Source organism: Marmota monax, unplaced genomic scaffold, assembly GCF_021218885.2.
Source record: "Marmota monax isolate L192 unplaced genomic scaffold, Marmota_monax_Labrador192_F-V1.1 WCK01_AAM20220418_F8-fsc00014, whole genome shotgun sequence".
NCBI classification, from domain to species: Eukaryota; Metazoa; Chordata; class Mammalia; order Rodentia; family Sciuridae; genus Marmota; species Marmota monax.
The window spans coordinates 16610602-16628507 of record NW_026695222.1 but is presented as its reverse complement, the minus strand read 5'-3'; the positions used below and the strand labels follow the sequence as shown (position 1 = coordinate 16628507).

Below are 17906 nucleotides of genomic sequence, written 5' to 3'. Positions count from 1 at the left end.
CAGAGAGAATAAAATCCCAGGTTAGGGGCTAGGGTTGTGTCATAACCCAGCTCAGTTTGTGTAAGTACATTCTGTGATAGTCACACAACTAAAAAAAATTGCCTAAGGACACATTTCTCAGAACGTATACTTGTGGTTAAGCAACTTATGACTGTATTGTTTTATTTTTTATTTGTTGTAACTAGTTATACATTGACACATCATACATGAAGAGTATAATTTCTAATTCTTCTGGTTGTACATGAATGACTATATTTTTAACAAGTCATCCAGTGACTCCCATGCAGGAAGGCTGGATGCTGCTCCAGCAAAGATCTGGATCAAGTAAATATTGTAGGTGTTATTTGTGAGGAGGGGAAATCTCAGTAACAGATCCTTTAAGTCCTAGGAAATAAATCTGACCCCATAATTAACCAAGTAATCAAAAGCAGAGAAATCTAAAATCACCTAAAAGATAAATATGGCCATCCAAGGTAGCAGGACTAGCTAGTAACAGACATTAACATCCCTGAGCAATCAGTGTTTGGTCCTAAATAAAGCAAGTAGTAACCAGGCAAGAGGATATTCCAGCCTGAGAATGGAACTAGTCCTTTGCTTCTTTGTGCCAGAATAACAACAATAATCACGAGCACCAGGCAGAATGAGATTTACGTCTCTTTTGCAATGTTCAGGTCAGAGCTTAGTAATAAATTGTTGTTGAATAAGCAGCTTGATCTATTTTAGCCTGAGGCAATTCTAACTCCAGTATTCTGATCCCATGCTCAAAAAGCAACTTTCCCTTCCCAGAGAATGTCTGAGCTGGACAGAAGGAAGATAATTTGGGTAGCAAAGGGTCAGCCCTTTTTTTATTTTTTGGTGGTACTGGAGATAAACCTCATGCATGCTAGGCAAGCCCTCTACCACTCAGCTAGTTCCAGTCCTTTGTTTAAATTTTCTTTTGAGACAGCATTTCATTATGTTGCTCAGGATAGCCTTGAACTTGCCATCCTCCTGTCTCAGCCTCCGAAGTTGCTGGGATTATAGGTTTGTTCCACTATATCTGGCTTCTTTTCACATTTTTACAATGTGGTTACTAGAAACTTTTAAATTATACATGTGGCTTACATATTTCTGATAGATAACAGCATATAAGACTAAGAAACTCCAAACTGGCCTTAACACATTAGTCTTCCCAGCATGGTTGTTGAATGATCTCTTAGAGGGCCAGAGATTACCTTCAGATGGCATGGCCCTGACCTACTGTCCTGAAACCTCACTTTATCTATCTTCCTTAGGGATGCTATCAGATGCTAGGAATTCCACATTTCATTTAAACCTATATATCTAAATGAAAAAGCTTTATAATCCAAAAAGACATGTAGTGATATTATAATTTCAGTTAAAAACAAGATGGGAGATTGTAGAGTTTATTGGAAATTCATTACTTTTTCTGAAATTTCCCTAGAAACACAAATTTTTTTTCAATTTCTATGATTTAGAAAAGAATTCCAAAATGGTTCTCTGTAATTAAATATGAAATGAGATTTTGTGGTACTCCATACAAGCACCATTGTAGTTTTTACACAAAATAAACTAGTTTTCTTTGAAAATGCCTTCAGCTGAAATTAAGAAGAAAAAGGATTTGCCCACTAATAAAATCACATATCGTTTTTTAGTTCTTTTGTACTTTTGCCCTGCTGGTAGAGACGGGACACAGGTTTGGGGAGGAGGGGAGGAGGACAGCATGTTCCGGACATGAGTTCTCCCACTAGCTTCTCAAGGAGCGCCCTTGCTCAATTGTCCACACTCATATTGGGAGCACAGAGGCTAGGTAACTCTCAAGATAACTTGGGGAACAAGAGGCAGAGACAAGAATAAGAATTAAGTATTTCTGCTTCCTCCAGGAGGGCCCCAGCTCCATGATACAATACCTGAGAAAGACTTATCATTTTCAATCATGTGGAATTAACCGGACAAGACCAACATAATGTCTGCTTTCTGTGTCACAAACATAAGCACAGTGGCCTTAGCAGCAGGGTCCTCTATGGCACAATGCAGAACCAAGATACTTACTTGGAGAACTGGCAGAGACTCGCTTCCTGGTGAGGCTCTCCTGGTTGGCCTTGTCAGACGTTGAAGAGCCCCTTGTCTGGACATGCCTCTTCCCTGGGCTGTCTTCTGGCTCCAGTGATTTCTCCATTCCATGGAAATACTTCATGTGATAGTGCAACAGTTTAGCTTTGCGGAAAAATTTTAAACAGTCCACAACCTTGCATCTAAACTTATGGTCTAGGTCGACAGCTGGCGCATTATATGTCACAAAATCATTTGTTTTCTTAAAAGTATTTGGTACTGAAAAAAAAGCAAAGATTCCATGTGCTTATTCTGGTTATTACAAAACATGCATTAGCATATGACAATGGAAAGTAAAACTGTGGTATGTGTAATATGCAGTCCGAGATATCAAGCAGACTGCAATTACCTCAAAAATATTGTTTGCAGGGAATCATAGATAAAAATTGTGATTCATCTTTAGAAACAGGAGGTCAATGTGTTCATTTTAAGTAGCTTTCAAGTTCTCAGGGTTTTACTGACTTTGGGGGAAAAGAACAAGGGGAAATCCTAAAGAAAATCAGGTACTTCAAGCCAACATTGTTGCTTATGAGTTGAACTAGATTAATATTCACCAGTACCCTGTACCCATCTGTGTGGACAGAACTAGGGAACACTCTGCAGAATCTCTTTATTAAACCTAAGGAATTTTACAACCCTGTTTGCATAAGAAAAGTGTAACTGTTCCAAGTGTTTTATTATTGAGCCTTCAAAATTTCAGCACATACTTTGTTTTACAAAGTATTTTGTTGAATGAAAAGAACCCAGAGAATCCAAAGGAGAAAAAAAAAGCAACCAAATGAATGGAGCAGGACATGAGGAGAACTTGAAGGACTCATGATCAAATTCAAAGAAATGATAAAAGTTTGACCCTCCAAAACCAAAAAGATAGAAAGCAACAGTAGAAATGCACCAATAACAAAATATAAATACAGTTGTCACAAGGTTCTCATGTTAGAAACTGTTCACCAAAACTCCCTTCATAATACCCTCATCCCAATAACAGCAATCACCTTAAACTCAAGGTACTCCTCCTCTATAGAAAGGGTCATCCAAGAATATCCTTAATGGACCTTTCTTGGGTGAATGAAATTTTTACTAAAGGCAATGATATAATTTCCACCAAAAGCAGGTAAGCAAGACAAATAAACATCTGGTTAAGTATTTTGATTACTTTTGCAAATTTCATAATAAAATTTAAAAAAATTTAATCTTAAACTCAATTATAATCTACATTTTAAAAAATCTACATTTCAAAAGTAGGTTTGATGGGCTGATGTATGTTGTTATATTGTCAATTTAAATTAAACACACACACACACACACACACCAAAGAAGAATGCCTTAAAATCACTTTCTATCCAGGACAAAAGATCAAGACATTTTACCCCTTCATGAACATGAACAAAGTTAAGATCCATAAATTAGCTTACAGCTTAAAAAATTAAAAGGAATATGAAGTGATGTATACTTTTCAGATAAGGAAAGAAATGTCAGAGAAGAAGTTCAAAGCTCAAACTTCTAACATACCCTAAACTGGATAAGACCAACCTAATGTTTTTTTGTTTGTTTGTTTTATTTTGTTTTGTTTTTCTTTTGGTAGTACTGGGGATTCAAACCAGGTGCTTAACTGTTGGGCCACATCTCAAACGCTTTTTGTTTTCTGTTTTGAAACAGGGTCTCATTAAATTGCTGAGGCTGGCTTTGAACTCATGGTAGTCCTGCCTCAGCCTCCTAAACCACTGAGACTACAGATATGCACCACCTCACCTGTCCTAAGTGTCTTTTTTAAAAATCAATGATTTGGGCCAGGGTTGTGGCTTAGTGGTAGAGTGCTTGCCTAGCATGCATAAGGCACCAGGTTTGATCCCTGGCACCACATAAAACTAAAATAAGGGTACATTGTCCATCTACAACTAAAAAAATATTTTAAAAAAAAATGGTTTTGGGGCTGGGGATGTGGCTCAAGCGGTAGTGCACTCGCCTGGCGTGTGTGCTGCCCAGGTTCGAGCCTCAGCACCACATACAAACAAAGATGTTGTATCCGCCAAAAACTGAAAAATAAATATTGAAATTCTCATTCTCTCTCTCTCTCTCTCTCTCTAAAAAAAAAAAAAAAATGTTTTTGGCCAGGTGCTATGGTGCACACCTGTAATCCCACAGCTTAGGAGGCTGAAGCAGGAGGATCAACAGTTCAAAGCCAGCCTCAGCAATTTAGCAAGGCGCTAAGCAACTCAGTGAGACCCTGTCTCTAAATAAAATACAAAAAATAGGGCTGGAGGTGTGGCTCAGTGGTCAAGTGCCCTGAGTTCAATCCCTGGTACACCCCGCCCCCCGCAAGAAAATGAAAAAAACAACAATGATTTCTCTGTAATTTCCTTCTCTTAGTCATATTAGGTCGAACCACTTAAATCTGCCATTTCTGTAGCACAAAAAAACATTCAATATTAGCTACTCCATATGATTCAACCCTAATAATCCCTTTTCTATATGACAGTCCTCAAAAACCATTGTAGACAACTCCATTTACCCCTTCATGAACATGAACAAAGTTAAGATCCAAAGTCAAAATGCATCAACACTGGGCTGGGGCTGGGGCTGGGCCTCAGTGGTAGAGCACTGGCCGGGCACATGTGAGGCACTGGGTTCATCCTCAGCATTAAATAAAAATAAAATAAAAGGTATTGAGTCCATTTACAACTAAAAAAAAAAAAAAAAAGTATTTAAAAAAAATCAACATTGCCTGTAACTATTTGAGGGTGATAGTTTATAATGAAAAAAATAGAACATAAAACACAAGCATGTTTGAATTTTAAAAATAGTTTAGAAGTTAAAAATAGTGAGGAATTTGAACCAATTCCATGAAGAATTATTAAAAACTCTGCAATCTTCTGTAACATCCTGGCCATCTGCATAAGGCAAACACAGCACAGTGGCTACAAGTGTGCATTCTGTAGCTGGATGGCCCATTTCAAATCCTGGCTCCTCTATTTACTCCCCTTGCCTCAGTTTCCTCATGTGCAGGTACACATGAGAATGGTAACATCTTCACTGAGTTATGAGAATTAAATAAATTACATGCAAAGAGCCTAGAAAAGTGCCTGGCATATAATAAGTGCTCAATACTTATTAGCTAATATTACCATACGGTGTTATTTTGGACTTAAGAATAAATGGGGCTGGAAGCAGTGACACACACCTGTAATCCCAGCGGCTCAGGAGGCTGAGACAGGAGGATCCCAAGTTCAAAGCCAGCCTCAGCAATGGCAAGGTACTAAGCAACTCAGTGAGACCCTGTCTATAAATAAAATACAAAATAGGGAGGGCTGGGGATGTGGCTCTGTGGTCAAATGCTCCTGAGTTCAGTCCCCACTACCCCCTCCCCCCCCAAAAAAAAGAATAAATGAGAGTTATAAATAGTTTTTCAGGAATTAACCTTCTCATAAGCAGATATTCCCAACACCCTCAGCCTCACTGCATACTCATGCCAAAGGCAAAACGGTAAAACAGAAACAGCCCAGCTTTCAATCCTAGAACTAGCCTTTAAATAAACATACATAAATAAGCATACAAGTTAGACTAATTATCTAAAGGGGAAAATACCATCTATTTCAAAGAGGTGGAGAAAGACAAAGCATGTAATCAATAAATGGAAATCATTATCACTTTGTGCATAAGCATAGAAGGCTTATGTTGTTTCTGGAACATGACTGGAGATAGGTCATGTTTTTGCAATTCTAGAGATTGAACACAGGGTCTTGTGTGTGCTGGGCAAGCATTCTACCACTGAGCAATACTCAAAGTCCAATTTTTTAATAGTCTAATTATAAGAGGTAAGACAGTTCCAAGCTTGGCTCACCAAACTCTTGAATATTGTTTTGTCTTTTAAAAAGATAAAGTGCAGGGGCTGGGGTGGCTCAGTGGTAGAGCACCTGCCTAGCACGGGCAAGCCACTGGGTTCAATTCTCAGCACTGCATAAAAATAAATAAAATAAAGGTCCATTGACAACTAAATATTATTTTTAAAAAATTTTTAAAAAAGATAAAGTGCAGCCAGGTACAGTGGTGCATGCCTATAATTCAGGTACTTGAGAGGCAAAGACAGGAATTGCAAGTTCAAAGCCATTCTCAGCAACCTAGCAAAGTCCTAAGCAATTTAGCGAGACCAGGTCTCAAAATTTTAAAAAGGGATTGGGATGTGGCTCAGTGGTTAAGCATCCTGGGGTTCAATCGCTGGTTCCCCCCCACACACAAAAAAATTCATTTTCACTTTTCCCAGTTTTATGAAGCAATATACCAGAAATTATATTTATCCCTAATAAACTCCATCTGATAATTTTAGTCTAAAAATTTTCTAACTTGTTTCTGTAAATCTATTTTTTTGTTTTTGTTTTTTCTTTCCTTTTTTTCTCTCTTTTTTTGATACTGGGGATTCAACCTAGGAGCACCTTATCCCTGAGCTATATCCCTTGTCCTTTTTAATTTTTTTTTTATTTTGAGATAGTGAGACTCTCAGCAACTTAGCAAGAAACTAAGTTGCTGAAGATCTCAATAAATTGCCCAGGTTGGCCACAATCTTCCTGCCTCAGTCCCCTGAATCAGTGGACTACAAGCATCTGCCACTGTGCCCTGCCAATCAACCTATGTATTCTTTTTTTTTTTTTCCTCCTTTGGCACCAGGGATTAAACCCAATGGTGCTTAACCACTTAGCCACATCCTCAGCAGCCCCCACCCCCTTTTTTAATATTTCTTTACTTGTAAATGGACACAATGACTTTTTATTTATTTATTTATATGTGGTGCTGAGGATCGAACCCAGTGCCTCACATACGGTAGGTGAGCACTCTACCACTGAGCTACAACCCCAGCTCCTTCTCAGCCCTTTTTGTATTTTATTTAGAAACAGGGTCACACTGAGTTGCTTAGGGCCTCACTGAGCTGCTGAGGTTGGCCTTAAACTCACAATCCTCCTGCCTCAGCCTCCCAAGGGCTGGGATTATAGGCATGAGTCACGGCATCTGGCTTCAATCTATGTATTCTTTATCAAAGTTGTTGAAAAGGGTTGGGAATTTAGCTCACTGCCAGAGCACTTGCCTAGCACACACAAGGCCCCGAGTTTGGTCCTTGGCGAGCGTGGAGAGGTGGGGGGATCCAAATCCAAGTTGAAAAAGATGTTCAGCCTGGCACGGTGGCATACACCTGCAATCCCAGGGGCTTGGGAGGCGGAGACAGGAGAATCTCGAGTTCCAAGGCAGCCTCAGCAATGACGAGGTTCTAAGCAACTCAGAGAGACCCTGTCTCTAAATACAATACAAAATCGGACAGGGCATGTGGCTCAGTGGCCGAGTGCTCCTGAGTTCAATACTGGGTACCAAACAAACAAACAAAAAAATTATGAGTAATCCCAGCCAGTGGGGATATAGCTACAGCATAATCTGCATAATTCAAACATCTAACTGCCCCACTTTATTAATCGGTCAATGAGGTAGTAATGGTAATTAAGCAAAACAAAAGGAATAGGAAAATGATATAACTATCAAAAATATTTTCCACCAGGCACAGTGGTGCAGACTTCTAATCCCAGCAATTTGGGAGGCTGAGGAAGGAGGATTGCTAGTTTGCAGCCAGCCTCAGCAACTTAGTGAGACCATCTCAAAATAAAAAAATAAACAAGCCGGGGATGTGGCTCAATGATTAAATACTCCTAGGTTCAACCCCCAGTACGCATCAAAAAAAGGTTACAAATGAAAAGAATAGACTATATACAGTATTACTATGTTAAAGAAAACTCAAAACAAGAGCTTAAATTATAAGAATTTAAACAATGGAAACCTTGATTATGGGATGACAAATCTTTTTAAAAAAATAAGGTTTTTTTGTACTTTTCCATTTTTAAAAAACGTTTTAAATTTTTTTAGTTGCTTTATTCATTTATTTATACATGGTGCTGATTATCAAACCCAGGTTGTACTACTCTGCCTAACCTCTTCTGCATGTTTAACAGAGTAACACACGTGAGGCAAGTGCTCTGCTACTGAGCCACAACCCCAGCCCATTTTCCATATATTTCCATATATTATATTTCTAATATAATAATCATATAATTTTCATAGTACAAAGAACCACCATTTCCTTTATATTATTATATTTTGCTTCTCCCCAGAACAGTGCTCCTCTGAGCAGAAAAACATGGTGAGGAAAACACGGTCAGGAAACCAGGAGAGGGATTGGGGGCACAGTTCAGTGATGGAGAATATACTCAGCATGTGCAACTCCCTAGGTTCAATCCCCAGCATCAAACAAAGAGAAAAGAAACTAGATGATCCACTGGAATCAGCCTGTGGAACCAGTCTACCAAATCCCAAGTCTCATACACAGCAGGTATTCCCCAATGAGAAGAGAGTTCATTTGGAACTCTCACCAGCATAGAGTCTGTCACTGATGGCACCAGCTAAGTTGACATCATCCATTCCTTGGACAGTATGATCCTTGTAAAGATGGGAGCAGTTACTAAGAGACAGAGGACAAAAGATTCATAAATTAAGTCTTCAAGGGAGTCTGGTTCAAAGCAAGGGGTAACAGAATTTTTTTGAAGTAAAGGATAAACTCCTAAAACCAATTTATTCCCATTTCAGAAAGTAGTATGGAACTCTTTATTTCCAAATAGTTACTTATATTACCATTTAGATGCTCTGTGCTCTTCTGCATGTTCTTTTTGTTTGTTTCATTTTCAGTTTTTGGTGCTGAGGACTGAACCCAGGTGTGCTTACTGAGCCACATGCCCAGCCCTTTTTATCTATTTTTTATTTTGAGACAGGGCCTCAAACTTGTGATCCTCTTGCCATAGCCTCGTAAATTTACTGGGATTATAGTTGCACTGCTCTCCTAACCTCTTCTGCATGATTAACAGATTTTTGTTGGGATGAAACAAGAGAGCACAGAGCTCTCTCCTGGACATCAAAATTCCAGGCTCAAAATACCAAGCGTCACCCTTTGTTTTTGCAGCTCCTAAATTCCTACTATACACTGGTAAGTGGAGAGAAAAATGGTCCACAGATTTAGCTTTTAATAAAGATAACTCTAAGGAATGTCTTTTTTTTTTATCCTGGAGAAATGAGTAACAGACTCTAAGATGAATCTAATAATCCTCACCTCTTGGTACTCATATTCCCATGTAATTCCCTTACCCAACTAAATTATGGGCAGCACCCCATAACTTCTAATAGAATATGACAAAAGTGACAGTATGTCACTTACATAATTATGTTACAAAAGACTATAATGTCTGCCTTACTAGTAGACATTCTCCTTTGCTGGCTTAAGAAAACAAGTTAGGTTGTCAGCTACTCTACAGAGAGGAACCCAAGGTAAGATCTGAAAGTGTCCCCAGCAAAAAAACTGAGGCCCTTGGTCTGCCAGCCTGCAAGGAAGTAAATGCTGCCAACAACCATACAAGTCCAGATCCTTCCCCCGGAGTAGGTTTTCAGGTAAGGATGCAGCAAAAGTCAACCCCTTGATAAAGTGCACAGGACCATGCTGCTATAGAAATTGTTTTAGTCCACTATGTATATAGTAATAAATGTTACACAGTAATAGATAATAATGAGATCAGCAGCCCACTCATTTTCTATATATCTGGGTGATTCTTCATGCTCTTTCTTTTATAACAGCATACATTATTTTATACTTAAAACAAAAATAAAAGCTTTAAAATATGCTTTCTGTAAAAGTCCTGCCTAATCCTTTTATTGAATGCCCACTGCCATTAATTATCTCAGAACTTCACAATTAGATGGCTTATGATGGTATCAGTTTGGCCATATTCCTTGTCCACGTCAACCTAAGTATCATTCTGCTCTCAATCTCATCTATTATCATTTCAAAGTAATGTCTCAGTTCCTACTCAGCCAACTACTGGCCACAGTGACTGTTTCATACTCTCATAGCTCATACCTCACTTGTCCTATGTCCTCTCCCTGCCATTTCTCCCTGGCTCAGCCAGTCTTCACTTCCATCCAGACCCAGCTCACTCCACAAACAGGAAAGCATCCAGATGGCCCTGGCTCTCAAAGACCACATGCCATTCACTCCTGGCACAAATGACTATCTGCTGGGCTTCATCATTAGCACTTAGCATCTGCTCCTGGATCCTGCTATCTGTTGCTTCTCCAGCCAGAGGAAAAGAGCCACTTCTCATTATCTTGTGCTGCCTCAGCACCAGGCCACATATAGTTTTTTTTCTTGTCAGCAATGACACCACATGGCCTAGCAGTTTAATACCTTTTGACAAATACCTCAAATATTATAATGACAAACATATTTTTCAAGTCTGCAAAGAAAATAATTTTCTTAGCTCCAAAGCAACAAAAAACAAAAAAATCAAAGGAAAACACAAACAGATTTAAATATTCATAAGCCTGGTCAAATGCTCAGAATAGAAAATTAATCAAAATTTCCACAAGTAGAGGAGCAGTTAAACAAATTACAGCAACTCTGCATTATGTGAAAAAAAAAATTGAGGGGGTGGTCACTGAGATTGAATCCAGGGGCATTTTACCACTGAATTAAATCCTTACTTCTTTTTGTTTTCTATTTTGAGACAGGTCTTGCTAAGTTTCTGAGGACCATGTTAAATTGCTGAGGCCTCAAACTTATCATCCTACTGCCTCAGTCTCCGAGTTGCTGAAATAATAGGCATGCTCAACCACACCTAACCTGTATTATGTAATTCTAACGAACCCTTTAAAAATAGATAGATAAATAGATAGAAAGAAAGAAAGAAAGATAGATAGAAGTGGCCTGTATCAACTGATACAATAACCAAGGTATATTAATAAGTGAAAACAGAAGTTAGCAGTATGTACAAAATGACCCATTTATAAGTGAATAAACAAAAATAAGATCCTTGTACAGTGAATCTCAACTCAAGTACATCCACAAGATTGGGATCCTAATTAGAATAAGATATATTCCATGCTTGAATAATTATCTCAAAACAGATTTTACTGTCATATATAACTGAAAAGAACCAATAAAATTTTTAAAAAGAACATAATCTTCCAATTCACCAAAAAATAAAATAAATTAAAAATGCACTGAAGCACAATGGAGTCATGTACACCTATAATCCCAGTTTTTGGGGAGACTGAGGAAGGAGGATCACAAGTTTGAGGCTAGCTTCAGCAATTTAGTGAGAGTCTATCTCAAAATTTAAAATAGGCCGGGATGTAGCTCAGTAGTACACTGCCCCTAGATTCAATCCCCAGTACTAAAAAGTAGAAAAAAAGAGAAGGCACTGGAAAGAAAGCAGAATAGAAATTAAATTACCGACAGTAGTTACTTTTGGAGACGGGTTCAGGAAAATAGGGTAGTTGGTAAAGAATTTCTACATTTTCTCTGCATATTCCAGGAGCAATGAATAAACCTTGCACCCAGATAACCTGGGTTCTTAAATACTATTCTCCACTGAAAGTAATCAGACTTCTGAGAGAATAGGGTAAATGCAGAGTCAGGTAAGTATAAGATAAGCTTGGAACATATTAATATGCCAGAAAATAAGGAAGTGCTCAAAGAATGACAAAAGAAATAGAAACCCATTTGAAGGGCTCCCACTGGCCAAATCCGGAACCAAATAGATATCTTAAAAAATAATGATAGGAACAGATTATAACCCATAGAACAAAAGAATCAATGAGCCCATGCAGACATAAATAAGAAGAGAAAAAATGGGAAAAGAAAGGAAAGTTCCTTAGTATGACAGAATTTAATAAATATAGAAGAAATGACGAGAGGCAGAAATCACCATTTAACAACTACCTGAGTGGGCTGGAGATGTGGCTCAAGCGGAAGCGCGCTCGCCTGGCATGCGTGCGGCCCAGGTTCGATCCTCAGTACCATATACAAATATGTTGTGTCCGCCAATAACGAAAAAAAAAAATAATAAAATTCTCTCTCTTATCTCCTCTCTCTCTTAAAAAAAAAAAAACAACCACCTGAGTAACAACTGCTTCGAGCAAGAAATATCAGTGGATATAAAAATAGTGGCTGAAAGTTTGGTAAAGAAACAAGATATTTACTTACACTTAAGGTATCTTCTCACAAGAAATTCACTATAAAGGGGAAAATAAGAGTTTTACAGTGGAAAACTTAAATCAGATGATACTATAATCAAAGTTTACGTGTATATGTGTATCCATATATATATCCATACCCTTTTCAAGTGAATTCTGTCAGGATGCCATATCTATTTGTCTCTTTTACTGGTGTCTCTGTGTGTTTGTATACACATATGGATATATATTCATATATGTACATATATATATAAAATGTACATGTATAAAATATGTGTGCATATATGTATAGAATGTGTTCATGTGTATATAGGTGCGTAGATGTCTATATCTCCAAATTCTATGTAAATATCCATATGTACACTAAATGTATACCACATATACTATACACACACACACACAGTGTGTGTGTGCATGTGTATGTGCATGCACACATGTACAGACTTATACTTAAGAAAATATTTTGAGGGGCTGGGGTTGTGGCTCAGTGGTAGAGTGCTCGCCTAGCATGTGTGAGGTCCTGGGTTCAATCCTTAGCACCACATAAATAAATAAATTAATTAAATAAAGGTTTAAAAAAAGAAAATACTTTGAGCTGGGTGTGACGGCACATGCCTGTAATCCCAGTGGCTCAGGAGGCTGAGGCAGGAAAATTGCAAGTTCTAAGTTAGCCTTAGCAAAAGTAAGACGCTAAACAACTCAGTGAGACCCTGTCTATAAAAAAAATTAAAAATAGGGCTGGGAATGTGGCTCAGTAGTCGAGTGCCCTTGAGTTCAATCCCCAGTACCCCACTGCAAAAATAAAGAAGAAGAAGAAAGAAAAACAAAAATACTTTTGAGGTCACAAAATAGCTGGATAGAAGGAAAGCAATCCTACAACCCACAGTTCTGGTGAACATTTCAATGCTCTCCCCAAGAATGCATTTGGTCCCCACCTAAAAATAAAATAAAATTCACTAAGCATTCATTCCACAAGATGGCAGAGCTGCCCCATGTATCAGAGCTGGGTTTGGAGCAGCCAGCAGCCTCCCTGCAGCTCTGGAGTAGATGTGTTGCCTCCACCAGCTCCTCCTCCGACTGCGCAAAAGCCTCCTTCAACCAATTTCTCAGCAAGTGACTCCATCTCAGTTTGAAAACACCAATGTTTTAGCAGAAGCTTGGGGCAGTGACAAAGGTCCCTGGGATGTTCTAGTAAAGATCCCGACCCATTTCCTGCTCACTTACATAATACATTCCTGGTAAATGATTCTCAGCAACAGCCTCTCTACAGCAATCTTTCTGGATCCTCCTCTATTTACCACCAAGCTCTTCTTCCACAAGAAACATCATTCATCTCCTAAATCAATACATTTCCCCTTCAAATTAAAGAATTCTGAAGATGCCAGCCTGTCCTGAAGTACACTACATAATGTGCAGCACGCACTACCTTTCAAACCTAGCTGCCCTCTCTGCCTCCCGGTCTGAATGTACACACTGCTCCATCAAGCACTCATGGGATTACATGTGTAAAGTCTCTAAAGGCAGCAACTCCACTTGATGTACATACCACCCATCAGATGGAATGAGACACACGGACAGAAGATAGGAATTAGAGGCTTAGCATTACCAATCAGTGGAAAGTGTGCAACTCTGGCTAGGTCATTCCTTTTTGCCACATATCAGGCTCTTTGTCTATAAAACAAGGAGAAGCCTGGTGCAGTGACGCATACCTATAATCCCAGCGGCCGGGGAGGCTAAGGCAGTCGGATTGCGAGTTCAAAGCCAGGCTCAGCAAAAGAGAGGCACTAAGCAACTTAGTGAAACCCTGTCTCAAAATACGGCTGGGGATGGGGCTCAGTGGTTGAGTGCCCCTGAGTTCAAGCCCCAGTACCAAAAAAAAGAAAAAAAAAGACTGAACTAAAACAGGGAGAATTAATTAACAGTGAAAACTTAGAAATAACTTGAATGACTTTAAGCAGAGACTAGTTACATAAACTACATAACAACCATATAATGAAATAAATCATGTCACTGTGAAAAAAGATACAAACTGACATGGGAAAATACTGTATATGAAAATGGCAAGCCACTGAATAATAATAATATGATCCCATTATTCTTTTCTTTTAAAAAGCCATGTGTTATGTATGGTTTAAATGCACAGACTATATCTAAAAGGATGGAACCAAACACCAACTAGTAACATGTTTTCTTCAAGAAAACAGGGCAATAACTGGGTATATGACACATGCTAGTAATCCCAACAACTGCTGAGGCAGGATGATCATGAGTTCAAGGACATCTGGGCAATTCATCAAGGGCCTGTCTCAAAATAACAACTGGGAGGCTGAGGCTGTAGCTCAGTGGTAGAGCACTTGCCTATCACAGGTGAGGCACTAGATTTGATCCTCAGCACCACATAAAAAAATAAAGTTATAAAAAATATATATTAAAATAAAAACTGGGGATGTAGCTTAGTGGTAGAGTACCCCTGGGTTCAATTTTCAGTACCATAATATGTGAAGAGATAAATAAATAAGTGAGGCTATATAAGGGAGATCTTTTCACTCTCTTTTGCTTGGTTTTAATTTTTCCTTGCATATATTGAAATTTATAGAAGGAAAAAGAAAAATTAGTTGTTTTAATAGGGGTCTAATTGCCTTAAGTCAGAGACTACAACTTGTGAAAATTTATTAAAAACAAGTATGCAGGGGCTGGGTGGTAGCGCGCTTGCCTTGCACGTGTGGGGCACTGGGTTCGATCCTCAGCACCACATAAATAAATAAAATAATAAAATAAAGGTATTGTGTCCATCTACAACTAAAAAAAAATTTAAAAAAAAAAGTATGCAGAGCTGGGGTTGTGACTCAGTGGTAGAGCGCTTGCCTCACATGTGTGAAGCCCTGGGTTCAAGTCTCAGCACCACATATAAACAAATAAATAAATAAAGGTCCATCAATAACTAATAAAAAGATTTTTAAAAAAATAGAAATTGGTCTTCCTGAATGAATATTTGCCTAAGAAAAATTAAATTGCATTTAATAATCAACATTAAGCAGAATCTTCCATTGTTTTCTCCTGGTGATTCAAAACAGATGAATATATCTGGATGCAGTGGCACATCCCAGTTACTGAGGGGGCTAAGAAACAAGGATAACAAGTTCAAGGCCATTCTCAGCAACTTAGTGAGACCCTATCTCCAAAATAAAGCGGGGGGGGGGGGGCAGGAAGGCACTGGGGATGTGGCTCAGTGAACCCCTAGATTCAATCTCCAGTGCAAGGAAAAAGATGAGCATACTAAGCCAACATGCACCATGGGATGATCTTATGTTCAAGCATTATTATATTTTTCAGTGAAGAACATCAATGAATAACTGTGATTTAGCCTTAGAAAACATACTAAAATCCTTTTTTGCAATAATTTTCAAAATATTCTCTATTTGATATATATTTTTTTAAATAATTTTATTTACATTTTTGTTTTTGGTGGACACAACATCTTTGTTTGTATGTGGTACTGAGGATCGTACCCGGGCCGCACGCATGCCAGGTGAGCGCACTACCGCTTGAGCCACATCCCCAGCCCCTGATATATTTTTTAAAACTGCCAATCCAACAGAATTCTTGGGAAAAAATTACTACACCAATAATTAGGATGTACTTTAAACACCATTTGGAAAAAGAGTTTCAATATTATGACAGATCTAGAAACAATGAAGCTGGTTAAAATCAACCAATAATGTTGTTCATCATTTATCAACTATCAGTATCCAGGAAAATCCTTTCTTAAAAGTGTCTTGGGCTGCAGTTGTTGTTCAGTGGTAGAGAGCTTGCCTAGCATGTGTGAGGCACTGGGTTCGATTCTCAGCACTGCATATAAAAAAGAAAGAAAATAAAGATCCATCAACAACTAAAAACTATTAAAAAAAAAAAAAAAAGGAAGTCTCTCACTGGCATAGGTCTGAAATCCCAGAAACTCAGGAGGTGAAGGCAGGAGGATTTCAAGTTCAAGGCCAGCTTCAGCAACTTAGCAAGACCGTAAGCAACTTAGCAAAACCCTGTCTCAAAACAAAAAAAATAAAAAGGGCTAGGGATGTGACTCAGTGGTTTAAAGCCCTGAGCTCAATCCTCGTATCAAAAACAAAGAAAAGAAAGATAAATTTACTAATAAAGAGCCAAGAAATGCTATAAAAATAAGTCTGAACAATAAGCCTACACATGTCTCAATTACACTTAAAAATAATAAATCTTATTTGCTCTCCTATGTAAATGCACAGGGGGGAAAAAAACTTGAACAAAGTACAAGAATAAAACAGAGGACATCTTTCACTTTTAATTTGAGTACCTCTATACTGTTTGTTGCCAATAGCATATATTATTTGTACATTTTTGTGTGTGTGTTTGTTGTACTGAGGACAGAACGCAGGAGCACTTTACCACTGAGCTACCTCTCCAGATTTTTTCATTTTTAATTTTGAGTCAGGGTCTCACTAAATTGCCAAGGCAGGCCTCAAATCATTCTGCCTCACCCTCCCAAGTTGCTGTGATTACAAGTATATGCCATAGAACTGTTTTTAGAAAAAGGAAATAAGGGTCCAGGATAGCTCAATGGTAGAGTACTTGCCTTGCATACAGGAGGCCTTGGGTTCAATCCCTCAGGCAAGAAGATTAATTAATTAATTTTCTAAAAATATTTTTTTAGTTGTCAATGGACCTTTACTTTATATATATATTCATTTGCAGTACTGAGGATGGAACCCAGTGCCTCACATATACTAGGCAAGTGCACTACTGCTGAGCCACAGCAACAGCCCGAGTCCCTAATTAATTTTTTTAAAATAAAAGTACACATATACACAAAAAAGGGAGATTATATGCTTTTCCCTTTTTAGGATAAAGACTGTTATTTATTTGAGGTTCAACCATCCTGGGTTCTGACCATTTGCCACAAACATAATATTATTAAAATTAAAAGTATGCATTATCAATTACATTCAAATGCCCATCAGTATAAAAAACAATCACTATGTGAGAGAAAAAAATTCCTGCATGATATAAAGGTATAACATTTCCTAAGGCTGTGTATTAACACAAGGTGGAGGTTTCTCTTTTATTAATGGTAGAATAGCTCATACTGGAACAACCCTTCTATACATAATCATTATAAACTCTGGAAAAGGCACTGGGGAACACCAAAAGAATGGCAAAAACAAAAGAGGAGTCAGACATTTGGGATAATGGAAGGGCACTAGATCAGCTGCCCATTTTTTATCTTTTTGCCCAAATTCAAACTCCAGTCAATAGTATCAGGTAGCTACAATTCACATAGAAACTTTCAGTCTTGGTGGTTAAAAAAGCAATACAAAGTTCAGTGCAGCTACAACTTCTTCGAGGGGTGGGAAGAATCCATTAGAAAAAAGAAAATCACAAGCAGGTGGCCCCAACTTCTGCAATATAAACTTTGCCTATGTCTCTCATTTCTAAAAATATAAAGAGTTACAAACTGGATGGGGTTGTGGCTCAGAGGTAGAGAGCTCGCCTAGCATGCATGAGGCACTGGGTTTGATCCTAAGCACCACATAAAGTATAATAAAGACATTATGTCCACCTATAACTAAATAAATAAATAAAATGTTAAAAAAAAGTTACGTATTTCTTTTAAAAAAATAAATAAATAAAAATAAAGAGTTACAAACAGTTGAACAAAGACCTGAACAGAGACTTCACCTGCTGCCCATTACAGAGAAAAAGAATTTGGACTTTGA

The 17906-nt window shown here is 38.1% G+C and overlaps 1 protein-coding gene across 3 annotated transcripts in view; it reads right to left on the bottom strand.

Annotated features, from left to right (window-relative positions):
- Phf20 (PHD finger protein 20) overlaps nt 1-17906 on the bottom strand; it is a 127836-nt gene that overhangs the window by 33766 nt on the left and 76164 nt on the right. For all 3 annotated transcript variants that reach the window (XM_046432940.2, XM_046432942.2, XM_046432943.1), the window contains one exon: nt 2053-2331. In XM_046432940.2, the coding sequence (XP_046288896.1) occupies nt 2053-2331 (279 nt within the window). The remainder of the gene's footprint in view (nt 1-2052; nt 2332-17906) is intronic.